The 27,854-nt window shown below is 52.6% G+C and overlaps 1 protein-coding gene and 1 long non-coding RNA gene across 3 annotated transcripts; one reads left to right on the plus strand and one right to left on the minus strand.

The window, feature by feature from the left end:
- The first annotated feature begins 112 nt into the window (after window positions 1-112).
- On the plus strand, window positions 113-25,423 carry HOXB3 (homeobox B3). 2 transcript variants are annotated; one of them, XM_037494648.2, is made up of 4 exons: window positions 113-288; window positions 18,577-18,664; window positions 21,621-22,225; window positions 23,058-25,423. In XM_037494648.2, exons 3-4 carry the CDS (start codon window positions 21,778-21,780, stop codon window positions 23,882-23,884), a joined length of 1,275 nt encoding a protein of 424 aa, XP_037350545.1. In that variant the 5' UTR covers window positions 113-288; window positions 18,577-18,664; window positions 21,621-21,777; the 3' UTR covers window positions 23,885-25,423. The 2 variants fall into 2 exon arrangements, with proteins under 2 accessions (XP_037350545.1, XP_037350546.1); XM_037494649.2 differs by lacking the exon at window positions 18,577-18,664 and having other exon boundaries at window positions 252-288.
- On the minus strand, window positions 24,053-27,854 carry LOC119232587 (uncharacterized). Its single transcript, XR_005122158.2, has 3 exons — window positions 27,525-27,854; window positions 25,748-25,848; window positions 24,053-24,354 (listed from the first exon to the last, which is right to left on the minus strand). It is a non-coding gene; the product is annotated as an uncharacterized LOC119232587 (long non-coding RNA).

Below are 27,854 nucleotides of genomic sequence, written 5' to 3' on the forward strand. Positions count from 1 at the left end.
CAGCCATTCTGTGTAGACAAGAGCTAAGAAAAATGTGAGAATTATACAGAAAACCATTAATCACTTCTTTTCTTTAAATACGTATCCTCTCTCCTTTGTTATTATTCAACAGCAAATCTCCGCAGACCGGCTGTTGGGGGAAAAAAGTGTTAGCCGTCTCTCCCGGATCTGCGAGGGGGAAAAAATTTGGAACCATAAAGTTGAAAACTTTTTTCTCTCAGTTTGGAAGACACCGTTCGCCATGAATGGGATCCTCGGCGTCTGCGAGAGGAGGCGAGAGGCGCAAAGGTAATGAGCACCCCCCCACCCCCGAGCTGACTTTATTTTTGGTGGGGGGGGAATCATTTTATAAGCTCTTTTTACAAAGAAGAAACACTTTGTCGCCTCCTTTTTCTTTTTTCAACTGTCTTCTCGGGTTTTTATGGTGGACACTTAGTCAGGTTTGCTGCCTTTTATGATGACTGATGCTTGGGTCAGAGAGAGAGGGGCCGACACCTGGAAAGTGTTTGAACTGCTTGCGGCGGAGGTGTCAGGGCTTCTGAAAAATCCCAGAGAAGGTTGGCTGGGAGGCAGCCCAGAGGTGCTTTTCCGCTTTTGGAAAATGCAGGCGGCTGGGGGAATACCCGCGTGTGTGCATATTTGTAAGGTGGGGTACTGAGGGGCTGGTTTGTTTCGGGACTCTGCTGGTCTACACTGGGGGCTCCTCGGGTCCTACGTGTCTGGTGTCTGTTGGCGGGTGAGCTGTCACTGCTGCGCCAGGAAAAGTGGGATGCACCAGCACTGGAGCCGGATATAGGTGGATGTCTTTGTTTTGTAATTTTTGCGCCTAGCTTGCGATTCTGGACAAATATTTGCAACTCTCTGGAGCAGGAAACTGTCCTGCTCACAGGCGAGCTTCTCTGGCACCGGAATCTTTCTCTTTGACTCCCCCCTCCCTTCTTCCTGGAGGTTCAGGGTTTGGTTTGGTTTCCTTTGGCTCTCTTGGTTTGGGGGCTCTCCGCCCCCCCTCCCTCTAGTGGCCAGGGAGCCAGCAGGCTCTGCCCCAGGCCTGAATATGTAGGCCCCTTTTCCTTGGGGCTCACTGAGGATTTGGAGGCTGGAGGCTGGCTGAGAGAGAAAGAGAGAGAGAGAGTTCATGGAGAGGCCACGTTTTCTAGGCGATTAGCTCAGTATTAGAACCACAAAATGACCTCGGAAGCCCCTTGACCTCTCTGAGACTGGACATTGTGCTGGCCCCTGCTTCCTGCCTGGGAGGGAAAGTCACCGCGGCAGGGAGGGGTCCTTGGGCTGTTGTGTGTCCCATCTTTTCCATCTCCCTCCAGCCCCCAACCCCTTCTTTAGTTTCTTGGAATTTTTGGATTATTTTCCTACTACAGACCATCAGGGATAAGAAGAGTAAATACTTTAGCTCAGGGTACAGCCAGGGGAGGAGTGGAGGGTGACGATCTGTCTCTCTGTGCAGAGTTCCTTCCCTAGGCCAGGCTTCATCACCCCTCTCCCCCATGTTCAGATCATCCTTTTCTTCTTTCCTATTTGGCTTGGTGGGATTTGAAGAAGAAAGGCAAAGGGAGGCTATATAAGGGGTCCACAGGGAACTAGGGGAACAAAACCCTGGGTCCTGAGGACTGAGAGGGCTCCCTCCATGTCCACTCTTGGAAGTTAATGTCTCTTAAGGTCTCTTAACCAAATCCACAGCCTCTGAAGTTTCTTTGTTCAGGAAGCTATCCCTGTAACCATTCTTCACCCCCTTCCCCAAATCCCCAACCCCATCCCAGCTACTAAGAGACCAAGAGAAACAAGAGAGGTGAGAGAAGGGTCAGTGTTTTATGCTGACCACTCTCAGGGGCTGTTCTGCCACGTTAACTGAAGTTTCCAGCAACTTTTAATTTGCAGGGATAAGTGGAGGATTTGCTAAAAAGTGAATCCTCAAAAGAGTCATGTCTGTATTTCTACTTGATGTGTTTTTTAAAAGCCCACACCAGCAGTCATTCTCTTAGGAGGGGGAAGAGACAAAGAGAGACAGACAGACAGACTCCAGCTGGGAAGAGGAAATACTCCTTTCGGATTAAGAGGAAGAGAGACAGAACCTTGCTGGGCTGTGTGTGGACTGTTGGTTTGCATTTTGTCAATGGTCCCCTGTAACTTGGGGACTCTGTCTCAAGCAAAAATAACTAGTGTTGGTTGATATCATCTCCTTTGTCCCTGGGTGGCATAATAAATGCAGGGGCTAGAGGCCTTGGGAAGGAAATGGAGCAAACAGAAAGGTGAACTGGACTGTTCCTGGACTGGAAATATTTGGGGCACAGCACCCATTTCTCATTAAGGACCGATAACCAGTTGTGGAACCTCTGTAGGTCTGGGAGTCAAATACCTGGTCACCCGGGACTTTGTAAGCTTCTCTCTGTGATGTGAGGATTAGGGGTCCGCCAACGGAAAAGAAGGAAACAATGGAAAGGGAAGGCTGGGGTTCACGCAAGGGTTTCAGCCCCACAGATGCAGATGGCACTGGGAGATCTCCCCTATCCCTTCCTCCCAGACCTCAACATTGCAGAGCTCAGAGTTACCTGGAGTTTTCCTGACCCTAGGGTTCACCGCCTACATTTTTGATGTGCACCCCAAGTCTTCCTAATCTTTGACCTCCCTTCCCTTGAGGTTCCTGGGCCCTCCCTGCTTTGCACCCTCAGGGCAGACTGGAGCTGCCCAGCCCCGCTGGAGCCTGGAGGCAGCCCCAGGCCCCGTGGTGGGTCTCCCTGGGAAGCAGTGGCCGGGAGGGGGGTCTGCTTGGAAAACGGAGTTGGGAAGTTTCCCAGCGTGAGTTGAGCGCTGACGGATTTGTGATCGGCCATAAAACTGGCGCGTTCAGATTCGTAAATCAATCTCGCCTTTCTCACTGTATAAACGTTCGCTTTATCGGCAGCAAGAAAGCGCTCAGCTCAGGCTCCGGCGCTTGTTTATTTGAACACCGACATTCCCAGGATCCGAATGGAGTGTGGGCATTTTAACAGAACCTGCCCGGTGCCTTCATGTCATTTTACTGTTCTTTTTCTTGTCCTTGAAAACAATCTCTCCATTTTAGAGATAGTTGTTTTCCCATTTTCCCATGCCTCAGCATACGGCACATTATTCCCCCCTTCCCACCCCCTCTTTTTTCTTTCAAGACTTTTAGAGGAGTGTTTTTCTTTGGGGGACAATTTTTAGTGGATTTGTGACCAGGACCTTGCGGGGGTTTTGCCCTCGCTGGAGCCGGGCGCCGGGCTCTTGTCTGGAGCAGGCTGAATTCAATACCAGTCTGTGTTTTGTATCTGGACAATCAAAGCCTACCACCCCCCTACAGAGTCTGGCCCTCAGGGCCCCCCACCCAGTCGGGGTTGGAATTCTGGGGAGGCCCTGTTGACCCAGCACAGACCGGGCAGTACAGAGGCCCATGCTGGGTGGCAGCTGGGTTCGGAACCGTCTCTCCATTGAATTGCTTTTGGTTCAGCCCCCCCTCCAAATAAATCACTTTGAGCCCCAAGTTTCATTTGTTCTTCCTGTGCCGCCTACCCCCACAGCTGTGGCCCTGCAGCCCAGAGAGCTGCTGAAGATAAGGCTGGGAATGTGAGGCGTGGGGCTTCTTCAGGAATGTCTCTTCTGCTCCCCTTTGCACCCCCATCCACACTGTCACCCAAGACTCTCATTCCACTTTGTGACTGGTCTCCTCTTTCTGGGGCCAAGCTGTGTGTGAAGGTTTGGGGCATTTGGGGTTTTGTTTTGTTTTGTTTCTGTGTCTGGGGTGAAGGAGTCTGGTTATGTTTCTCTCTTGGCCTAGGGGATGGATTTCTCCTATCCCTGGGGTTTAATCCTTTCATGTGCACCCCCATCCCCATCTTTTTCCCATTGATCAGGCTCCATTGTGTGCTGATTGGAAGCTCAGGGCACTAACACCTGGGAAAGAGGGACGGGCTGCCAGGCCAACTTCAAAGCCTTGTTTCCCCTTCTCTACCCCTCCTCTCCCACTGAGATCTCCAGCGGGCTTCACTGGAAGGGGGCACTTGAAACAGGGGGTGAAAGAGATAGCAAGAGATTGAATGTTCATTTCTTTTGTGTAGAACTCTTAGTCCAGTTCTTTGTCTCTAGAGCATATTCCATTCAGTCGGAAGAATTTGGTTTCCTATAATAGTAATAACACGGCAGAACAAACCCCCCTTATGGGGTTACTCTCAACTCTGGATGCTCCAGAGTCATCTTTTCACCCTGTCCCTTTCCGCCCCTTCAGAAGGTCCACAAAAAATAAAAAAAGAGAATTAAAGCCAGAAGCCGCGCCCCCCACCCCTGCTTTATACACGCACAACATAGACATAGGGACTGTTCCTTTTGAAGCTGCTTCCTTTAGAAATGTTGTTGACTATTTAGGAAGAGGGGAAGCAGGTCCTGCTAAAATAAATCCCCCAGGAGTGAGGGACAGAATGGAATTGGGGGGAATTCTTAATCTTAAAGGATGCAGAGAGAAAAATTGGAAGCTTGGAGAAGGGCTCGGTGCCCACCCCACCCCCACCCCCCAGACGCCCCTGCAGACTATTTCTGCACCTTCATGAACTAAGCAGAAGCAGGAGGAGAAGGGAGAGAGGAGAGGTGGGCTGTGGGTAAGTGTGTGGGGGGGTGTTAGGGAGCTGTGGATACAGAAGGTATAGATGTGAGTGCGGGAAGAGGAGAACTCACTACTGTTCCATTGGTGGGTTGGGGGGGACCTATTTTGCAGGAAAATTTCTCCTCCTGAAGGGGAAGGTCATAGTGGTCCTTTGAGCCTGAAATCGAAAGACCCCCTTCCCCCTCCTGGTCACGTGATTCATTAAATAATTAATGCCGAGGTTGCAGAATAGATATGTATTCGTCAGGAAAATCGCAGGCTCGGTCTCCCTGTTTCTGACGTGCAATTCAACTGTCCTTTGAAAAACAAGCCTGTACCCCGAGAAAAAAAAGAGAGAGGGGGAGAGAGAGGGAGAGAGAAAAAGAGAGGGAGGCAGCAATAAAACAGCCCCGCAGCCGGAGCCACACCGCGGGCTGGGGTATTGTAAGTAAAAGGGATTTCTCACTACCTACCGCGTCTTATATGTCCATGTAAATTTATTGTTTGTTATTAATGTTATTGTCGTAAAATGTGACAAATAGCCATCTTCATTTCCTGCCATTTCTCTTCACACGGTGCTCTGTGTGTTTATACCCATTGAGGCATTGCATAGAGATTTTAGGAATATTCCTCTTCTCTCTCTCTCGCCCGCTCCCTCTCCTCCAACCTTTTTCTTGATTTATAGCAATATGGGTGTCAGCTTCTCGGGCCAGCATGCCAGCCATTGTGCGCGTGTGTATGTGTGTGCGAGAGCGTCTGCGTGTGTTTGTGAGCGAGTTGTGTTGTTTATGGCCGTGTCTTCGATAAATCATTTCTCATGGAAAATGATGTGAAAGCTGGGCTATTTCTGCGGCCGGGAGAGAGTCGCTCTCAGAGGCACTTCCTCCCTCTCTGCTCTGCTCCCAGGAGTTGGTTATTTCAGACGATTTACAGTAATATATCAGCAGTTAATATGAAAGCTGTATAGCTGGAGGTCTTAAATTACAGCATCTGTGATTATCAATTAAGGCGAGATTTGTATAAATTTGGTAAACCAGAAATGCCTCATTGGCATATAAACCCAGTCAAAGACCACGACCTAATATAAAAATTATATTTGCGAGCCTGATAGAGCCAACATTCCTGCAGCTGCAGGCAGAGCCTCATTTTTCAGCGGTTCCCCCTCCAGGAGTTGGGTTGCTCTGACTCCGGCCACCCGGGGTAAAGATCCCAGCTCTGTAGGCAGAAGGAGCTTGATGGGCCAAGAGAGGTGGAGGCAGAGGAAGGAATTATTGGAGTTGAAGGAGAAGATTTTTGTTATCTTGGGGGCAACCAAATCAAAGTCCTCTGCAATTGGAGGGGCTGGGGGTTCAGTATTTTAAATTCTAGCTTTAAATTAGTTTTGATTCTAGCAGTAAAGCTATATGCTATATAAATACAGTGCAATTTTCAGTATTAAACCTTCATCTACAGGACTATGTGTAGGGCAGTGTTGAGAGTAGAGAAGGAGCTGCCCAAGTTGGGGAGACAATGGAGACAGAGGGTGAAGGGCAGGGAGAGAAGCTGTAAGCCTTGGTTCCCCACCTTCCTGGCTAACAAAACAAGGAAATGAATTCACACTCCAGTAGCCTTCCTTCGACCTCCTGAAACAAAGAAAGTTTCCTCAGCAGTGGGGGGATGATGTGTTTGAGACTAAAGCAGTGAAAACTTTTCTAAGTTTTTCTAGGAAAAATGTTCTAGGAATCAGGTAGTTCCAGAAAGTTGGTGAGTGTGCCAGGACAGGGGGTGTGCTCCTCCTCTTAACCCCCATCCTAACAGGGAGCAAATGGGGTGCAGATCCGGGAAAGGGAACTGGTAACTTTCTCCTTAGGTCTCAAGTGGAAGTCTCAGTCCCTCTGCTGGTCAGGAGCAAAGCCAGAGGTAGCTTCTGGGGATATTCTGCACTGTGCCCCAAAGTTGTGATGGATGAAGGGCTGAGGGCAGGAGCCTCTGCCAAGAGTAGTTCTGGCCGCTGACTTCTCCATCTCTGGCTGGAGCCCAGTCAACTGGCTTTATAGCCACTATTATCTGTGATATTTAACTCTGTCTGCTAGTATAAACCTTTGAGCAGGAAAATGAGAGTGAAGCCTGCCTGAGCCCAGGTGTTAATTATTCATGGCATTAGCCATGTGGAGTGGGGTCTTGGGCCCCACTCCTGGCAGCATGCAGGAGCTGGCTCCCATACTCTGCTCCAAGTGGGTGCTGGGTCCTGTTCTGCTAGCAGGCAAATGTGTGGGTGGGTGGTGGGTGATGCATTCCATTTTGGGCTCGAATGGGTATAGGGGGAAGGAGAAGGCCCAAGCCCCAGGCTGGGGTGGTGGGAGCATTACTTGGCCTAGATAAAAGGAATTGGTGAGAAACTGGATTCAGAGGCAACTTTGACAGGACTAGAGATTATGGGGGCGGCGAGGGGGTTGGTGAGAAAGGCTGGGGGACTCAGCAACAGACCTGAGGGATAAGGGGCTCCAAATCTTTCAGCCTCTCTCCTTGAGAGACCTGCAAGCTCACTCAGTATGGGAGGCAAGTATTTCCTCCTCGCTCACCTGGGAAGTGGGGTGTGTGTGTGTCATGTCCCTGAGAGGATGAGTTCCCCCCTAAAGAGTGCTCCAGAATTTAGGTCAAAGTCTTGGATTCCCTGAGAGAGTGGGGGAGGATTTCTTCCGAGGAAAGGAGGGATTGGAAGGAGAAGGAAGAGGGTATAGTCATGTTTATTAGCTTCTAAATTCAGCCTGTTGGAGGGTAGGGGACAAAAGGGGGGGGGGCTGAAGGATCTGCTCTTTGGGACAGGCCATAGGTAGTGGGGAGAGCTGGGAGTCAGACCCTTAGGACCCCCACCCCTCTGCTTCCAACTCCTCCTCCCTCCTTCTCCATCTGCCCTCCCCTGCTGCCTCCTCATGACGTGGAGGCCTGATCCCCCCTCTTTTCCTTTCCATTCTCTCAGTCCCCTCAGGTCTTTGTCTCTTCGGCCCTGGGGATACCCCCTCCCCTTCCTTTCCCCAAAGAGCACACAGACATCCCCAGGAGACAAAAGCAGGGAGACCATCCTTCTCCACCATTATCTTTTAGTTGCCAGCCCCTAGATAAATCCATCTGCGAGGCCTGATGCCCTCCATCCAGGTACTTAGGCCTACCCCCAAATCAGCAAGTTTGAAAGACTTTGTTGTTAATGTATATATTTCCTCTAACCATGAATGACCTTCTTACCAGTTCTACACACGCGCGTGCATGTGCTTGTGTACACACACACACACTCCACATTTGCTTTTGTGCTATTCAGAGGCTGGGATGGAATGCATTTGATGGAAGGGGCTTCAGGAAAGCTGCTGACTCTGTCTTCTCCCCATGCTCTGTTGGCGTCCACTTTCTCTGTGTGCTCATAGTGCTAGCCTGTGCCTAAGAAACTGGCTGCCAGGGCTTTCATGACCGGAGGAGTTGGGCAGAAAGATGAGGGGCGAGGATGAAGGGAAACAGAGGCCCCTGGAGATAAACACCAGTATCCCTTTCTGAGACCCGAGGAGAGGATAACGGGAGAGCTGAGACAAAAGATAGTCCAGAAGGGAGGGAAGCCTGTCCTGGAAAGAGCTCCACAACTTGGATGGGGACACACACACACACACACACACACACACACACACACAGAGTCTTAAATGAGAAGGGAAGGGGAAAGGAAACCACTCATTTTGCCTGTTTCTCTGTAGAAGAGAATGATTCCATGACAGAGAGGGGGTTCCTCCACTCCTAGGAAAGTATCCTGAAGCCAAGAGCTCCGCGTTGTCCTAAGGAGAGAGGTAACCTAGTAAGTGAGCCCAGAAGTGATTTCTGGAGACACTGCTTAGTCCTTCACAAGGCTCAGGTCAAACTTAAGACACACAGGCAGAGTGTAGAAGACAAAGAGACTGTGAGAGGGACAGGGAGCAGAGATGGCTAGAAAGGGAAGGGAGGGAAGGAAAGGAAAGGAGGTTGGGGTGTGTGTGTGTGTGTGTGTGTGTGTGTGTGTGTGTGTGTGTGAGAGAGAGAGAGAGAGAGAGAGAGAACTGAGAAAACGCAGCCCAACCCTGGGGGACAGGCACCAGGAGCAAGGGCTGCAAGTCTGGAAGCTCCTCCAAACTCCAGCTTTCCCCCCAGGCAGGTGCCTACAGCGAGGCCATCCCAGAAGTAGCTGAGGCTGGAGCAGGCCGGGGCACAGGCAGGTGTGTGGCAGCGGCAGGAAGTCAAGTGTCAGGAAATGGCCAAGACGTCTTGGGCACCCCAATCCCCTCTGCCACCACCAACGTTGCTGAATGGTTGGAAGGTCCCAAAGCAAGTCCACCTTGGGCGAGGGGAGGAAGTGGGGGTCTCTTTCTTCCACCTGGACCCAGGGAGCCTTCCCTTGGCCTCTCTTCTTTCTCTGGGGTGTGGGCTCTGCTCCCCCTCTTCAGGGGCAGGGAGAAGTAGATCTTCTACCACTTGGGAACTGTCCCTTTCGCTTCCAGCCCTTGCACCCCCAGCCTTAACTGCTGCAACCCTCACTAACCTCCTCCCTCCCCCATCTTTCAGGAAAGAAAAGGAAAAGGGGGAAGAAAGTTCCTACCAGCCTAAGCAGCTTTAGGAAACCCGAGGGGACATGGAACATGCAAACCCTTTTCACCACCCCAACCCCCCATCCCCTCCGCGCCCCTGCTCTGCTCCCCCGTTGCGCACCCCACCTCCCCACCTCCCCACCTCCCGGGCCGTCCTGCCCAGAACTCTCTCTTCCTTCCCCTCCCTTCTCCGCCGGGCCGGACATATGGAACCCATTTCGCTGGTGACATTGAAGAGCCGCCGGTGCGCCCGCCTTCCGCCATGGCGCCCCCGCTCTCCCCGCGCCTCGCGGTGCCCCCTGTCAGTCGCTGCTCCTCTCGCCTGGCAACTTGGCCGGCTCTCAAAGCCTCGACCCCAGCTCAGTGCCGGACGCGCCCGGCTTCCCGCAGCCCCACGCGGGCCCGCGCGGAGGGGGAGCTCCGGCTTCTCCGGAACGGGGCGCCAAACGCGCCCCGAGCGCAGCATTCGCGCGCCTCGCGGCCCCGGCGGCCTGGAAGAACGAACAAAGCCGGGGGCGGGGGCGGGGCGGGGTGGGGGCGAGCGCTTCCGGGCCTCTCCCCCGGCTCGGAGGGCGCTCCCGGGTTGCTGGGGTCCGAATGACCGGGATGAGACCGGCCGCGGCCGCGGAGCCCCAGCGGGGGCCGAGGGACCTGGGCCTGGCACTAGGCTCTCCTGCGCCCCCTGCTCCCGGCCGCCCGCCGCTGCCCACGCCCTAGCGGGAGTCCGCACAGGTAAGTGTGGGGTGCCGAGTCCCGGCGCGCAGGGTCAGAGCAGAGCCGGCTGAGCCGCGGGCTCCAGGCCTCTCTCCTGGGCGAGGAAAGAGCCTGGACCCGAAGCGGGGTAGACAAAGATGTGCGCAACTTCAGGACGCAGGGTGTGGGCAGGGCAGGGTGACGGGGGATCTTGGTCTGCAGGACAGTGTGGAGGAGCGCGGGGCAGTGGGTGTGGATGTGTGGGCAGGAATGGGCTGGGGCTGGGGGGTGTTCTCCTGTCCTGGAGGGGTGTTGGAGGCAGTGGAGAGTTTTCCGGGGGAGGTGGGAGCTGTAGGCTGAGAGCGCCAGGGGCATCTGCTGGGGTAGGAGGTGGCTGGGCCCTGCTCCCACAGTCCAGCTGCCACCCTGGCTGAGCCTTTTAGCACCTAGGGGGTTATTTGAAGCTGAAACTACAAGGGTTTGCGCTGAGGCCGGGTGTTAAACTGAGAAGGTAAAAGAGGGGATGATTTATGGCTTCAGAGAAGCTGTGTTTACTCCCTGCCTCCTCTGGAAACCAAAAACCAAACAGCTCAGAGGCCAGAGAAGCCCCTCTCCTTGGAGTGGGAGGCAATGCCAGCTTGATTCGCTGGGGTTTATTTTCCCAGATGTGGGGAGATGACTGGAGCTGCCCTTTTGCCGGTGCGGGATGCAGCGGGTCTGTGAGAGGTGTAAGGAGCGTGCAGGCATGCTCCTGTGTAGGTGCGCTGGCGTGTTGCCTTAGTGTCTGTACATTGGGGTGCATGTGTGTTCTGTTTGGTTTTTGTTGCGTGCAGTACTCCCCGGGAGGGAGATTTGTGAGTGGGCACACAAGGAGCCAGGAGGGAGACTCCGTGTCCTCTGAGTCTGGTAGCTCTGGACGCACTTTGCTGCCCCGTGCCCTCGCCAAACGGCAGTGCTTGTTCCTGCCGGTGCTTTCTTTCCTCCCACAGCCACAGGCAGCAAAGCCCACTTTGGCCTGGCCCCTGGCTCTTGGCCCCTCTGTGCCATCTCCCACGCTGCCTGATCTTCACTTTGAACCTTTCACTTTGCCATGGGAGACTGAGAAATTGTTGAACCTGGCTGGGTAGGGAGGGGCAGGGGAGAGGAGAAAAGGGCCTGGGGTGGTAGGTATCATTGGTTTGAAGCTGTAGCAAGCTTGGGTCCTACAATTAACGCCAGATTCCCCTAAAAATCTCTGCTTGAGAGGGGTCAAGTGAGCACAAAGGGGAACAGAGTGAGCAAGAAAGATGCAGCATAATGGGGGTGAAGAGAAAAATATTTGACCCCCAGATAGTTATTTCTGCAGGCCAACTGGTGGCTCTTGCATTTCTATCCAGACGCCTGACTTTGCCTGGAAATTGTTTTGCATTAAATTTTCTCAGCCGCAGAATTATCTTTCCTCGCCTCCAGCCAAACTTGCATTTTCCACCAGACACTTGGGCCCTGCACCAATGAAATCTGAGAGGAAGCGGCTGGGCCCTAAGTGGCCGTAATTTAATTGATTTTATCATAAATCATCAACTTGATGAAGAACCTGAGGTTTCAGTGAAGTAAATTGATATTAATGGGAGTTTCTTGAAATGCAAACTCGCTGCATTGTTGAGGCATCTTTGAGCTGGGGAGGTGGATTACATGTGTTCGAAGAGCAGAGAGCCTGGACCTAGAGCTCAGCACAGCTTTAGGGGGTAGGGAAAGCAAACTGCAAGGGGCAGCTGCAGGCAGACTGATGATAGGGGGGGGGGGGCTGCAAGACAGAGAATGGAACTTCCTTGGGGAGGGAGCAGAGTCTGACTCTGTGAACCCTGCCATCTTGAGAATGCTGGTCTTCAACTGGGGTGGGGGAGGCATTTGGGGAGGCTGCAGACAGAGTTGGGGGTCGGGTGAGAAGGCCAGGCCGGTACAATGGGCGCATTGACTCCTGGTTAAAAATTGCCAGGTTCAAGCCTTCCTCTTCTAATTATACAAATTAATTATTTACTGCTCAGGTTACTGTGTCCAAAAATAGCACTTTTGATTTGGTGATGAAGAGATGAAGATAGAGAACAACTCCCCCATCCCACCCCCAACACTGGGGGGCAGTGAAACCAGCCTGGGAGCACCTGTGGGGGCGGGCGGGGGTGGGGGGGTGGGGGGAGGACCTGGAGTGGAGCTGGTGCACAGTGGCAGGGTGTTAGCATTTCCATCCCAGAGGAAATAGTCTGTGTTTGGTTAGGATTTTGCCGGTTATTGTCGGAACTCGGTTTATTACTGCTTATTGTCACTCACTTTGACATCAGCACACAGAGCAACACAAACTGTCAGTCTAAAAAGGGACCTGAGAGATAAATTACTCCAACCCTTTTCTGCCACACACATGCTCTGGCTTTACAGAAGGGGACACTGAGGCCCAACAGCGCCCTGCTTCACACAGTGGGTGAAACCAAGCCTCCCCATTGCCAAGCCTATCCCAAGTTTGACTTTAGACAAATCACTTCCCAGCTCTGGGCCTCAGCTTCCCTGTCTGTAACAATGGCAGGGGTGGATAAGATACTACTTGAGTAATTGTCTAGTGCTCGGGACATCTTCTGGTGTTTCTCAGGGTTGTCTTGGCACCTGGGTATAGAAGTTCCTGCATGCTCTGCGCAGCATACTGAGAGTTTGTGTACACCCAGAGCAGTGGATTCAGATTGGCTCCAGGAAATCCATTAAAATCTGGACAATTCCTCTTCCTAGACGTGTTCTTTTTCTCACCAGAGAAGCCCAGGCTGAGAGCATTAGATATAGGGATGTGTGTGTGTGTGTGTGTGTGTGTGTGTGTGTCTGCCTGTCTGTGAGTGAAGCTAGGATTGGCATTTGGAGGGCAGCTAAGGAAGGAGGGGCCCAGACTCGCAGAGCAAGCCATTTCCCTGCCAGGAACCTGACTAAGGCTGGAGTTATTCTTGTTCAGAATTCGGCTGGTTTTTGAAGTCCCTCCTATTCCAACCCAGAAAATGAATTGTGGTTTTGGAATTTAGATCATATGATGCGGTGTCTTCCACCCCAAATTCCCTTCTCACCCTTATCTCTACCCTGCCTTTGTTCCCTGGAGTTTGACAGGTCCCTTAGCCTGCAGCAACAGCTCAAAGGAAATGGGTTCCCTGCTTGAGGAACACTTACTCTACCATCTACCTCCACCCTTCCAGCTCCAGTCCCTGCCAATCCCCCCCCTCATCCCAGTCTCGCTGGTACCCCTGGGCCTTTGGGCCCTTCCTCCTGGCAAGGTACCACAGAACTATATACCAGGGTATCCTTCCAGGACAGCCAGGACTGAAACCTACAATGTAGATGAAACACTGCTGTATTCTTTTTCTTGTTTTTCATTTCTTCCCCAAACTGGGGAAGAAAAGAGGTGGGTGGTGGGCATCCCTGAAGACACAAGGGGTTAAATCTCAGCACTATGAAGCTATTGCCAGCCACTGCTGTGCACAAGTTCAATCCCCAGCCAGGGAGCTGACCCCCATGGTGTAGCAGACCTCTCCTGCCTCACCAGCTGCTCCCCTCTGCAGTGTATTTCAGTGGATCTGCCTGTTCTGCTCCCCACTCTGTCTCTGGTGAATCCTCCAAACACCCCCCACCTCTGGCCTACACCCCAGCTCTTGTATGCATAAATAAAATAAATATTTTTTAAAAAGAGGTGGTTGGGGACTTCCCAGAAGTTGCCCCACTGCAAGAAGGGAGATTTCTTCTAGGATCAGGAATATGAAGAGGCCAACCAAGGAGGGAAGGTTTCCAGACCACCATGGGAAGTGTGGTCAGGAGTATGTTCTGGAGAAGGAAGTGGGAAGAAGTGATGGGAAACAACTTAATCTTTGGGGTTCTGGTAATCAGAGTCTTAGGCCAGATGAAAATCCACTTCCTAAAGCCCCAACTATTTTGAGAGAAAGCAAAAAAAACAAAAGGGTCTGGGCCCTGTCTCTGGCCCTATCCCATTCTGGAGTTTTATATTTGGAGACAAGTCGGAAGGCCTTCCGCTGATTGGTCATTAATCCAGTGAGTTATTGTCTGTTAAACAGAGGTCGCTGGGAGAGAGACATCCAATCTGTCAGGAGAGGCCTGCGCCATCACCAAAGAGGGCTGGACCCCACTCCTCTCTTGCTGGCTTCCCCCTCCCTTCCCAGCAATGCCCACCCTCACCCCAACCCTCCAAGAGTCTCTGCCCTCCCTTGCCTTTTCCACTCAGCCCACCTTCAGCGCATTCTGCCTGGGTAGGGTTACCAGGCCAGGACTGAGTTTCTAGATGAGTTTCTGATTCAGAAAGCCTTATCTGCGAACGGCCCGCCTGCCGGGACTCCAGACGTGGTCCACGGCACCGCGGCTAGCCTCTGGCCAGCGCGTTCAGGGGACCTGGGTGGTTTGGAGTAGAGTTTGCAAAACCCTCATGGCCGCCCTGCTTCTCCCCTGCTGCCCTCTTGCACCCCGGTGACAACTGGGGTAGGGAGGAGAGTACAGCTTGGATATTTCTTCTCCAACCACAGAGGCTTTCTTCTTCCTTTTGGAGCCTGGATCCTGGTTTCTGCTGAGCCGGGTCTACAGGGCCACGGAGGAGCTGAATCTTTTTCCCGCCGCCCCTTTGTTCCCTGCGGCTCAGGCATATCGGAAGCCCAAATAGCGTGAGCCCTCCTCAGTAGCAACTGGCATTTTACAACCCCAGGTGAACACTTATTAATATTTAAGAAAAAGTGGAGAATTGGGAACGTAGGTGAACTTTACATCACTCTGCCTTGGTCCAAAAGTTGGACAGTGAAGCTGGAAGAGTTTGGAGTTTGGAACCCGGGCAGGACCGGAAAGAAACTTCTCGCTGAAAGCCTCGCCCATAGTTTTTAGGTTGTAAGCCAGCCGGTAGGCTTTGCATATACGGGACTGGCTGAGTTGGGGTAGATCCTTGGTCCCCCCCAAGGCTGATGTCAGAAATCCTTTCTGAAAGAGGAGAATGTTCTCCTCTCTTCTCCTTTTCATTTGCTTTCTGATAGATTTTTTTGGGGAGGCAAACAGACATGATTTCCCCTCTGGGTCTTGAAGTGGGCAGCTAGCAATGGCTCAGGGGGCTTACGGTGCTCCTGTCCCCTGGCACTGGGCACAGAGTAAGTGTGGAGGAGGGATTACCCACCAGCAAGTGCCCTGGTTCTGCAGCGAAAAACAATCTGAGAAGAAAGAATGTCTATGAACGGAGACATTTGCTCTAATTTTTGCTTTTATTATTAATTCCTGCCTTTATTAGATTACACTAAGATCTCTGTGGCTAAATTTTCTCCTAATTTTTCTTTTTCAATTACCCCTTATACACACACACACACACACACACACACACAGCCTGCACACATAGAGTAAGTTGCCCAAGTTTCCCTTAGATCCAGGAAGAAATTGTCCTCTCTTCTTTCTATAATCTGCCCCTAAATCCTGAGTTCACTATAAATAGTGATAAACCCTTCTCCCCTCTCCCTCCCTTTCCAGACCATAAAGTTTCCCTCAGACCCACCTAATGTCTCTACTCCAAGTTCCCTGCTCATCCTCATCACTTCCCTGCCTTTGTCCCCTGGAGTTAGCCTGTGGCAATACCTCAAAGGAAATGGGTTCCCTGCGTGAGGAACACTACTTCTACCATCTACCTCCACCCTCCCAGTTCCAGTCTGTGGCAACCAGTCAGCCAGAAATCACCAAAAAAGGAAGAAAAGGGCAAGGAAAAAACTAAACTGAGACTCTGAGTGCCTCTCAAGCATTTCAGATAGATTCTGCTCTCCAGAATTAGTTGAGAAACCCCAACTCTCTATCCTACTACATTTGGGGGTGCATAGCTTCTGAATTTTTTCTCCAAGTTAGCTTTTTTGCTCTCTAGTCTTTCTTTTTGTTCCCACCCCACTGCACCCCACTTTATTGTGTAGCCAGAGGGAACACAAGGAGTCCAGAGGCTCTGGGATGGAGGGAGGGGGCTGCCACAGTCTCCGGAAAACTTCCACTGGAGCTCAGCACCAGGCCTGATAGTCCCACAGCCCAACCTTAGAGGGTACAAATGTCTGGGTGCACTCAAGTCTCTCTTATTCCCTGAGGCACAGCTGTGCAGCCCCACAGCCAAGAGTTACCTTCTCTTGACTTCACTAGCCAGTGGAAGCAATAGCTGTGCGAGCTGCAGGGTCCGGTGTAGTCTTGACTTTTTTGTCTGGGGGAATGAGAGAACCAATCCAAAGCGGCTGGCTTCCTTAAACCTCTGGAAGTCTCCCTGGTTGAGAGTCCCTAGCCCAGAAGGCCCAAAGCTACACAGGGTACCGTGTAGCTCTCTAACCAGAGTCTAGAGATTTCAGGAAAGACACCTTGCAGCCTCAAACTCAGGCAGCCCTGTCAGTTCTCTCTGAGAGCCCTGACTTGTGCCCCAACACTGGACCTGGCCTGGACATCTTTTCTTGACACTGCTGATAAACAGGAAAAAATGACTCCCACCCCTCACCCCCTCCACCCATTCCCTTGGCTACCAACACTTGGCAGGCAGCAGAATCCTTGGGCATCACAGCGGGAGGCTCTGTGCTGTGTGGGCTTCCTATTGCTGGAGGGTAGGGAGACCAGTGGGTCTCCTTTTCAGCAGGTCCCCAGGAAACTGGTTTCTCCAGTCTATGAAGCCTGACTTGGTGGGCCTGGAAGAAGTGAGGGCTGGAGGAGGCTGGTTGGGACCACTCCCTGGGGGAGCAAGTCCAAAGCAGAGCCTATAAGTGGGGAGTGAGGGGGTGTGAGGGAAGCTTTGCCAGACACAGCCACCCTCTCCTGGTCAGAAGAGGACGATGGAAACCATCTCTCACCTTTGTTCTCCCAGTCCCATCTCCTGGTACATCCAAACCGGGGGAAGGCAAGAGCCAAGGACTCTAACCAGGAAGTCACAGAGTAGTGGTTGCCTCTGTCTACTCGAAGTTAAGAGAACAAGTTTGCCGATCTGCCTTTGTAAAAAAAGAGAGCTTTGTATTTTATCCACTAAGCCCCGAGTCAGCAACTAGGCAGGGCTGCAAACACTCGAGCTTTGGGAAAGGTCCGGGTGCTCTTTTTGTCTTTCTCCTCCACTCGAATGGCTCTTCCCCACCCCCACCCCAAATCTGCAGACACCTACATTCTTGGCTCCTGTGTTCCTCCTACAGCCTGCCTGGCCTTCTCTTCCCCTTCTCAAATGCACCCTCAGAAAAGTTGAGCTCTCTAGTCTTCCTCACTTGTGTCAGGAGACATAAATCTTGCAAAGCTAAGAGAAACAAACAGGTTTGTGCTGCATAATAATAGTTGCTATCCTCCATCTCTTGTGCAAGTGCACTTAAAACTCAGTCATTTCGCTAGTTCTTCTCATCTTCTTAGAAGTGCAAATGCCCTTATCACCTCCTAGCCCCTTCTGTCTAGCTGGTGAGAATCTTAACAGAAACTTCTCCGTGAAGTTCTTGTAGCCCCTCTATTGCCAGCGTGTCTGGAGCTCAAGCTAAACACAGGGTTTTGTCACCCTCTCATCAACCTTCCTCCCCCTGCAAGATGTTCTGAGTTTTTAAAATAATCACTCACCTCTTGTTGTCTGTTCTCAAAAAAAAAAAAAAAAAGAAAAGAAAAGAAAGAAAAAGAAAAAGAAAAGAAAGAAGAAAGAAAAGAAAAAAGAAAAAAAGGAGGGAATATATATACATATATATGTATAAATGTGTGTGTGTGTGTATATATATATATATAGTCTGCCCCCCCCCCATAAGGTTGGAGAGTGGGCCTAGAGATTTGGGGGAAGAGAGGAGGAATAGAGAGGGTGTAAGGGGGGAGAGGGAAGAAACAGACTGGGACCCTCAGAGAGAGAAGCCAGACTGAGAGGGCTGAGGGCAGAGACCCAGCCGCCAGTCCCAGAGGAGTACAACTACTTAAAAAAAAAAAAAAAAGTCCTCACGTTCCCACTGTGGATGAAGGCGGAGGGGCACCCAGCACCCCCACCCCCTGGCCAGGCCTGTGCCTTTGGCTGGGGCCTCCCTCCCAAAGCTACTTCTTCATTAGCATAATGGTTTCCGAGTGGGGTGTGGGGGAGCTGTGAACTCCACCGCCTTGCCTTGCCTTTGCTCGGCCTCTTCCTCCTCCGACAAAATCCCAATTTAAACATTTACCTGTTCGTAACCAGAAACAAAAACAAACCCTCTACCTTCTCTCCCCTTCCTTTTTTTGGGGGGGGGTGTATCAAAAAATGCCCCCCTCCCCCAACACTCCCCTCACCTTCCCTGCTTATCAGGCATCTAAGCCTGCTCAAGGGGGAGCGGTGGGGGGGGGTGAGCTTGTGTGTGAGTGAGTGAGTGTGTGTGTGTGTCTGTGGTTTTTTTTCCCTGTGCAAAAGCAGAGGCCATTGTTACGGAGAGTAGGGCGTACCAGTCTTACAGGGCAAGCACACTGTGGCGGCTTGGCCGCGCCGCAGCCCGGGGCTGGATTCTCGGCGAGCTGAGCCGCCCGAGCACCTTTCGGGCTTCTCTTTTCTCCCGGCTCCCCCACCCCCTCCCTCCTGCGCACCCCCGCTCCTAAGTCGAGTGAATTGAAGCGGACGCCGCGCGGCTCCTCCGGCCGGTCTGCCCCTCGGGCTCTCCCCAGCCGGGGTGGCTATTGGGGGGCGGAGGGGGGGCGGCGCAGCTTTAAACAGGGGTCTTTTTTCCCTTTGCCTTCAAGGAGGGGAGATTTCTCGCCTGCCGCTCGCGCTGGGGCTCGATGTGAATATATATTATGTCTGCCTGTTCTCCCCTCGTCGGTGGCTAAGGTAAGCTGGACTGAAATAGGCTATCAGTTTGTGAATGGCGGAGAGTATGTCTCAATGATTTATGGCCCATATGACTCCAATCTCGGTTCAAGAAGAGTTCACAAGCTTTAAGCTTCCTTCCACGCAGCGTCTCTCTCTCTCTCTCTCTCTCTCTCTCTCTCTCTCTCTCTCTCTCTCCTCCCTCCCTCCCTCCCTCTCTCTCCCCCTCTACCTCTCTCTCTCTCCTGCTTCTTTCCTTTTCTCCTCTCTTTTCTTTCAGCAGCCAGGGCTAAAAATTTCCCCCGCTGCTAAGAAGAATCTAACCTTTTTCTCTCTCTCTGTCTGTCTCTTGTTCTTTTACTTCCTTCCATTATTATTTTTTTTTTTTTTAAGTCCAGGAAGGTGGCCCGTCCCCTCTCCTGGGGCTGCCCCAGCTATTGTTACTCTTTCCTGGGGTGTGCCTGGCAAGGTGGGGTTCTCGGGGTGGCTCACCACCCTCCTCCAGCGAGACCCTGGGGGGAATCCGGGAGACACTATCTCCCTCCCTCTCGCCCGAGAAGCCATATGGAGCCTGGATTTTTCCAACATGGAGGCAAGGGAAATAGACATGTTTGGTGTAGTAGAACTGCTCCCCACCCCCTCTTCCCCTGGAGCTCCAGAGCTTGGATCCCCTCCGCACCTTTCCTTCTTACCAGTGTCCTGCCAGCCGGGCCTAGGCGCCTCCAGCCGAGCCCGGCCTGGCCAAGTCCCTGAACGGAGTTGCTGAGCCGCCTTTTAATTCGGTTACCTCCAGCGCCCAAACTTGCTGCCACCCGCAGGGCTCGGCCCTGAGCCCGGGGTGCTTTGGAACCTGCCGCGGCTGTAACCGGTTCGGCCTCCGGAGCGCTGGCCCTGCTCCTGTCGGGCCAGCTGGGCTAGTCGGCAGCCACCGCCGCCGCGACAGCGGCCGAGCCAGCCCGGCGGCGCAGCCCGGGGCGAACCCCGTCCACAAACCTTCCAGGCCCTTTTTCGCCGCCGGCGGAGTCTCCATTCTTTCTATCTCGTCGCTGGCTCCTCGGCTTCCCACACTCGCCTGGCCTGGGTCCTGTGATGGTTTGCGAGTATATTGTAGGGGGAGAGACAGGAATTTCGGCCCCAGGCGTATAGTCAAATTATTACTATTGTTATTGTTATTATTATTTTATCATCATCATGACCATGGTCATCATCACCATCATCATTACTGCTGTAACAATCATTTAGACTAAATAAAGCCAGGGCCAGTCAGCCAACCCCCTCCAACGTTTTTATTCCATTCTCCTCTCTATCTATTAATAACAAACTCAACGGATGCCTGTTAATTAATTCCCCCTTCAGCCAGGGCTGCTCCGAAGCTAATTTTGGTTAAATCATCAGAGGCTAATGGTAATAATAATAAAGGGATTGGGTCAGCTTGGTCAATTGAACTCCAGTTTGCTTCCCAGGAAGGACCTGCTGCTCTGCAGGCCCATGTGTATTTCCCAGAAACAAATCTTTCCAGAAACCAATCGGAACTCAGGGCTATCCCAGCTCTCTTTTGAGTGTAAATCTGTGCCATTAAGAGGAGGATTTATGTGTGGGAGGGACTTCCTTCACCTGCATCCTTTTATTTTGTTTTCTTATTTTTAGTATACTTTGGAGTTGACCAGCTGGGCTGAAGGAGATTTAAGTATTCCAAACTCACGTGTCTGGAGAGGGTCAGTCTGGAGGTGTTGTGGAAAGTGAAGATGATGGGTTGGGAAGACAGGGCAGCCAGAAGTTTCAGAAGAGATATGCAAAATCCTATGGCGGCTTGAACCTTTATTTTTCCAGCACAGTTTTATAAAGGCTGCATTAAACTATATATATTTTTTTTGTGCCTTGGGGAACTTCAGTAAACTGGGGTACTGTGTTTTCAACCCAGAGAATAACATTCAGATTACTCTGTTGACTTTCTTTTTTTCCTGGGGAATAGGAAAGTGCTGGTACTTCTTTTAGAAAGCACTTTCCCATCTCCTGGTAGAAAAGTCCAGTAGTTATCCAATTTATTTCTTCTTTTGGAGAAATATCAAAGGATACAGATGGTCAAAGAAAGGGTGGGAAAAATAAGTCTGATAAAAAAAAGTGGGAGTGGGGGAAGACTGGAACCAAATGGTCACATCACCAACCAGTCAGGGCTGGGAATGGAGCGGGCCAGGGAAATCTGCTCCATTTGGGGCCCCCATGGAGGCCACTGGCTGCTGGGTCTCAGATTTGACTGAGCAAAGACGTGGATGGAGGTGGTGATATCTGCAGCGGGGCCAAAAGAAGCTCGGTTCCATTGGCGCTGGAGGTTAAAAATCTTCAGGAAGTTTCTAGGTCGGTCTGTTGTATCTTGGTTAGGTGCGGATCTCTACAGGAGAAGATTCCTTGTGCGACTTGCTTCTCCCTCCTGTCTCTTTTGGAGATCTTCTGTTTTTAATTCAGACTTTCTTTTTGGGTGAAAGAGACCTAGATGGACATGGAGGGAGGCAAAGACAGGGAGCAGGAGGCCTCTCAGCTCAGAGGAGGGCCTTGATGATGCTTTTATTTTAGAGTCTCCTAGTTCCCCCCTCCTCCCCTTCTTGAGCCACCCTATCCCAGAGTTGGGGGGAAGTAGGGAGAGGGAGGAGGAGCGGTCAGAGGTAGTAACATGCAGGCAGGGCAGAAGCACTGGCTCTTGCAGTAGTAAGATTCTCTACCTAGGCAGTCCCCAAAGGAGTACAGACCTTATTTTTCAGTGAAATGAAAACTGGTGGGATTTTCCATAAAATTAAAGCATTGAAATAAGGAAAAAATCCATTTCAGGTCAGAAAGTGGCCTCAGCATCTGCTGTGAAGATGTTGGGGTGGGGGAGAAGAAAACACCCTATTGATGTCAGTTCCCTTTTCAGTTTCTAAGATGGATTCGAGCGGAGCCCTAGTCTTCTTCTCCCCCTTGTGTCTCTTCTTTCACCCCGCAGGTCAGCCTCAGCGGCTTGGAACGGACCCCGGGAGGAGGGGGGCAGGACAGGGAGGGGGGGTCCGGCGTGCCACGTGACCCCCAGGGGTGCCAATGTCCGGTCGTGAGGGTATCAGGCCCTTGCACTTTGCCACCCACTGCACGGGCCTCGCCCAGCGATGCAGAAAGCCACCTACTACGACAACGCCGCCGCAGCGCTCTTCGGAGGCTACTCTTCGTACCCTGGCAGCAATGGTTTCGGCTACGATGGCCCCCCCCAGCCCCCCTTCCAGGCCGCCACGCACCTGGAGGGCGACTACCAGCGCTCTGCGTGCTCGCTGCAGTCCCTGGGCAACGCCACCCCGCATGCCAAGAGCAAGGAGCTCAACGGCAGCTGCATGAGGCCTGGCCTGGCCCCTGAGCCCCTGCCTGCCCCGCCCGGCTCACCCCCACCCAGCGCCGCACCTACCAGTACCACTAGCAACAGCAGTAACGGGGGCGGGCCCAGCAAAAGCGGCCCCCCCAAGTGCGGTCCCGGCTCCAACTCCACCCTCACCAAACAGATATTCCCCTGGATGAAAGAGTCGAGGCAAACGTCCAAGCTGAAAAACAGCTCCCCCGGCACAGGTACCAGCTCTCTGCCTTCCTCCGTCAGCTTTTGTCCGGGCCAGGAATGTCACTGTTATTCTAGCACCCCACCCCCAGGCGCCCCGTCCGCGGCCTGGGAACAATGTCAGGTAGCCGGGGCAGGGGCGCATCTCCCGTACTTCGCATCCCCTGATGACCTCTGACCCCACAGCACCTTCTCCCTGCAGCCACCTTCCACCTGAGCTGCTTAGAGCTCCAGACGGCCGGGCGCTCGGCCTCAGCCCCGCGCAAGACCTTAGAGTCAGGAGGCGCCGCTGGTGCGCGCGGCGTCGCCAACGATTGATTATTATTAAGTATGATTACTTGCGGGTATTAATCACAATCGCTCGGGCGGCCCGGGGTCCCGGCCTCCAGGCACGGCCGCCTCTTTGCGCCACGCTTTTACCCTTGCATGTGCAGCTCACCCCAAGGGTGCTGGCCTCCACCCTGCGCCCTGCCCACAGGGCGCGCCCGGCCTGGGGCGGCAGGGTCTTCCCAAACCTGGAACCGGGGAGAAGGGAGAAAAGCCAGTGTGAGAAAATCCAGCCCGAAATAAATGGCCATGCGGCTCTGTCTGCGTGACATGATCAAATTTTCATAAGCTGGGGCAGCGGGAGGAGAACAGGTCTCTTAATAAATGCCACTATTATGGAGTGTCCGCTAATCCGCCGGGCGGGGGGGCGCGCGGGGGGCGGGGACGCGCAGGGGCGGGCGGCGGGGGCTCCGCGCCCAGGCCTGGATTTATTAAGAAATGATGCATTCAATTTCGGCGTGTTCAGTAATTATCTTTTATTTCATTTTCTCCCTTCCCCACCCGCCCCCTCGGATCCAGCGGAGGGCTGCGGCGGCGGCGCGGGCGGCGGCGCGGGCGCGGGCGGCGGCGGGGGCGGGGACAAGAGCCCCCCGGGGTCGGGGTCGGCGGCGTCCAAGCGGGCGCGGACGGCGTACACGAGCGCGCAGCTGGTGGAGCTGGAGAAGGAGTTCCACTTCAACCGCTACCTGTGCCGGCCGCGCCGCGTGGAGATGGCCAACCTGCTGAACCTCAGCGAGCGGCAGATCAAGATCTGGTTCCAGAACCGGCGCATGAAGTACAAGAAGGACCAGAAGGCCAAGGGGCTGGCCTCGTCGTCGGGGGGCCCCTCGCCCGCCGGCAGCCCCCCGCAGCCCATGCAGTCCACCGCCGGCTTCATGAACGCCTTACACTCCATGACCCCCAGCTACGAGAGCCCGTCCCCGCCCGCCTTCGGCAAAGCCCACCAGAATGCCTACGCGCTGCCCTCCAGCTACCAGCCCCCGCTCAAGGGCTGCGGCGCCCCGCAGAAGTACCCCCCGACCCCAGCGCCCGACTACGAGCCGCACGTGCTCCCGGCCAACGGGGGCGCCTACGGGACGCCCGCCATGCAGGGCAGCCCGGTGTACGTGGGCGGGGGCGGCTACGCGGATCCGCTGCCGCCCCCTGCCGGCCCCTCCCTCTACGGCCTCAACCACCTCTCCCACCACCCCTCGGGGAGCCTGGACTACAACGGGGCGCCCCCTATGGCCCCCAGCCAGCACCACGGACCCTGCGACCCCCACCCCACCTACACAGACCTCTCCTCTCACCACGCGCCGCCTCCTCAGGGTAGAATCCAAGAAGCGCCCAAATTAACACACCTGTGATGGGAGGGGGAGGGCGGAGGGGCGAGGGCGTGGGGTGGGGCGAGCCCTGGGGGTGGGCGCCCGGGGGCTCTGGGGCTCTGGGGGGCAGGCTGGCGTCTGGAAAGAGGGAGCTGGAGGTGGTGGCCAGGCTTCCTGGGAAGGGCCGGCGCGGAGCTCCCTCCCCTCCCCCTGGCCTGAGAGTGGCCTTCTCAAGTGCCCCAGCTCTTGCTCCATCTGCTTGCCAACCCATCGCCAAGGAATCCACAGCAGATTGGAGGTGACCCCCTCGGCCCTAGGCCTCCAGCAATACCCAGTTGGAATTCCACACTCGGGAGTGAGGTAGAGGAGGGAGACATAGGAGAACCAGGCAGAGAAGCACATTTTGAAAAAAACAGACAAGATGGCTAGGCCGTCACTCACCAACCGACTTACCTTCCGTCCCTGTGGGTAATTCCCCCAAATCTTGATTTTTTCCCCCCCTCGAAATTCTCCTTAAAAAAAAAAAAAAGAAAAGAAAACATTTCAAAACCAAGGGCACAAAGCAGGCTCCCCTCCCACTTCCCTGAAGCCTCACATTTGCTCCCATCCATTTGAGGTCTATGGGGCACTCCCTCCATTTCTAACCCCGCATTTCTCTGCTCTAGGACGGTAATAAGTCTACCCCGCCCCATCCGGTACAGTTTCAGAGGGCTCAGGGATGGTGAGAGATCCTGAAAGTCAGAGCTGTCTATATTATAAATATATATTTTTTCTTTTATGGAAAAGCTGGGAGGTGAGGGCACACCGTCAGGACTGAAGGTTTGCCCCCTTGCTACCGCCCATCTCAGCTCCAGGTCCATCCCCCTCTCTCCACAGAAAGCAATCGGCGACACGAGGTTCTACACTTTTCTTTTCTTCTGTTGCTCTCTTGACTTCACGTGAAAACAGGGTATATTTTAACAAACTGTCTGTCCCAGGCAGGGGCTGTGGCGGGCCTAGGGCCTGGCTCAGCCCTCTGACAGGACGCTTTTGTTGCACTTAGAGTTTACATTTTAATGGATATAAAAACAACTGTGAGAGGTGCCTGGGCCTGCAGGAGCCCCCGCATCGCTCAAAAAGCGTGTGTTCTAGTGAACATTTTCATATATATTTATTGGTTATAGCCTGTTAAAATATTTTCTTTTTGTATTATTTATCCCCCTACATTATGTATTTATATGAGGGAAAAAAGAAAAAAAATGTACTTTTTTTAGTATTTACTTGTCATTAAGGGACATTGTGTTTCCTGTCATGTAAAACCAGCTATTTTAGTTATTATTGTACTCTAGAAAAGAGCTGTAGATTTATGTTAAACTCGTACTTATGAGCAATTGTAATTAGTTCTAAAAGGCATGAACTCAGCTCCTAATTGTCACTGTATAGTCCCGAATTTGTAGAATTAGAGTTAATTCCCTCTTGGAACTTTCTTTGTTCTTCAGTAGTTACTTTTTTCCTTACTTAAAAGGGTTGTCTGTCAAACAATTCTTGAATAAACTTTCTGTTATCAATTTTATCTTGTCCTGGTGGTCCAATTTAGATCGCAGAGGGAGGCTGCTGACTGCTAAATTTGGGGGTTGGGTGGGGGGAAGAGGAGAGGACTTTGAAGACCCTATCCTGGCCCCACCCTCCCAGTTGCTGTATCTCAGGTTTGAATAGTTTTTCTCACTCACGTGAGCCTGCCCCATCCTGCCAACTTCTTTAGCTAAGCTTTCAGTAACAAGTTGGGGGAAAAAGGGAGATTCTTGGGTCCTCTCTCTGGGTCTTTCTGCTTGGCTTCTTCGCCAGTTCAGTTTTTCTCATTCATTGACCTTTGTCATCTTGCTCCTTTGGCCACAGCCTCTCCCCCAAAACAATAACCAAAAAAACCTGGGCGATTACAGCTTCTTCCATGCACCCTAAACTTCACAGTTCTCTTCCGGAGCTACAAAGAAGTCGTCACGTGACCCGAAGCCCAACCACCATTGGGTCTAAAATGAAAACAAAGGAAAATGATTAATCTAAAAAAAAAAAAAAATTGGAGGCCTGGACTTCTCAGGTCAAACCTTAAAACTAAAGTGAAATTAAATCACTAAATAAAACCCGGGGCGGAGGAAGAGGAGGTGCACTTGATCTCCCCTGCCAGGGAAAGGGAAGAGGAGGGCGGGAGAAGCTCTTGGATCCAAGCGTAAATAAAATGGTCCCCAGGCTCATGTGTGCGGCTGTTTCCACCATCCTTGGGAAAACTTCATTTCTTAGTCGTGGCTCCATAAAAGTTTTATCACATTGGAGCGAGGATAGAGAGGGTCTGTCAAAGATGAAATGTCACCGCCGCTTCTCTGGAGCCGATAAGAGCGAGGAGACAGGGCGGCTGAAATATGGAGCTAATTCGTTGAAAGAGAAGCGATGGCTGCTTGCTGAAGAGTTGCATAATTCTAATTGTAAGCGATGCGCCCGCATTGCTTAATTAGGAGCATATATTTGGTGGTAGGAATGGGGGGGGGGTTGTTGGTGAGAATTGTTCCAGGCCCTCAGCCTTAAAGGGGGACTGATTTTCATTTTTATGTTGCATTCTGGCAGTCCAAGGTTAGTAATTACAGTCTTTATGCAACGATAAATAACAATAAAAAAGCAACCTGAATTCTACACCCTCCCAACCCCCCCCCCAACCCCCGCCAAGTAGGATTTTAACTGGACTGGGCTCATCCAAGCAGCAAGCAATTTAGCATTGGGTCAGGCTATAATTTAAAGGCATAAGAGCGTGCAAAGTTTGATTGGGATCAAATAACGCTCAAGGGTTTTTCTTTCTTTCTTTCTCTTCCTCTTCCCCGAATAACATTTTCTGAATGATGTAACTAGACCAAGCGCCATGTTTGGCTCTGGGGGTGGAGTGGATTGATTATCTAGCAAGAGAGAGGCAGGCCAGGAGAGAAAATTTAGCTTGAGTTTGAAAAACAGCGCCTTGGCTTGAAGCTGGAATTGCAAACAAGAAAAAATAAGGACCGTCTTGGCTTGGTGTTCCCTACCCTTCTCTCTGCGAGATCCCAGGCAGCCAAAGGCGTGGGGAAAATATCTGTGCTGCAAGATTCACAGCACAACGGGGAGGGGGGCGGGAAGCGGAGTCTCTAGGAAGGAGGGCTCTCTTGGCCTCTTTTAACACCCAAGTTTTCTGCTGTTCTCTAATCTGGCCGTAAAATCTGTCAGCAGGGTTAGAGAGAGCCGTATTTCCTGCAGGGATAGTTTCAGCGAAGTTGCCAGTTGCCGAGAGAAGCGCTCCACCTTGCAGCGAGCTGGAGGGGCTTTGAAAAAGCGCCCAGGGCTTCTCCAGGAGTGGCCAGAGGGAGAATTCTTTCTCAGGCCTCACGGGCAACTTGCAGACAACTACTATCCCGAGTCCTCTGCGCCCACTCCCCAACCGGATACTTCCAACCGACAACCGACGAAATTACTTTCTTTGGACTGAAACTGGACACAACCTTCCCCGGCCAGTTTACACACCCCGGAGCTGGTCTCTCTGTTCTGAGGCCTCCAGAGCCTGCCACCCACTGTCGCTGCAGCCCCCACCTCCAATGCCCCTTTCTGCAGCCAGACTCGCCCCCCCCCTCCGTCCTCAGACGGCTCGGCCCTTTTTAAATACTCACCACCACCCACGCGGATGAATACTCACCACCACCCACGCAGCTGTTCTATTGACAGAAAGTTTCTAGTTCCAGCTCCCGGCTGAGTTGCCATTTCTCTGCTAACCAGCCTTCTCCTCTGCTGGGCGGCTGAGAGCCAGGAGGGGGAGGGGAGGCCCGAGCCGTGGGAGTTCTCCAGACAAACTTTCCATCCAACTTAGCGCCCTTTCCTCTGTCCTCATTTCCCATCTGTTTCCCCCTCTCCCAGAATCACCTTTCTCTTTTGCTGACACCCCCACCCCCAGGCCTTTTAAAGGGATGTGGAATTTCGGCTGTTCCCTCTGCTTTCCCAAAGAGCCAAATTCTTTGATGCCATCGGA

The sequence above is a fragment of the Talpa occidentalis genome, unplaced genomic scaffold (genome assembly GCF_014898055.3).
Source record: "Talpa occidentalis isolate TD23 unplaced genomic scaffold, MPIMG_talOcc4v2.1 talOcc4.7, whole genome shotgun sequence".
NCBI lineage: Eukaryota > Metazoa > Chordata > Mammalia > Eulipotyphla > Talpidae > Talpa > Talpa occidentalis.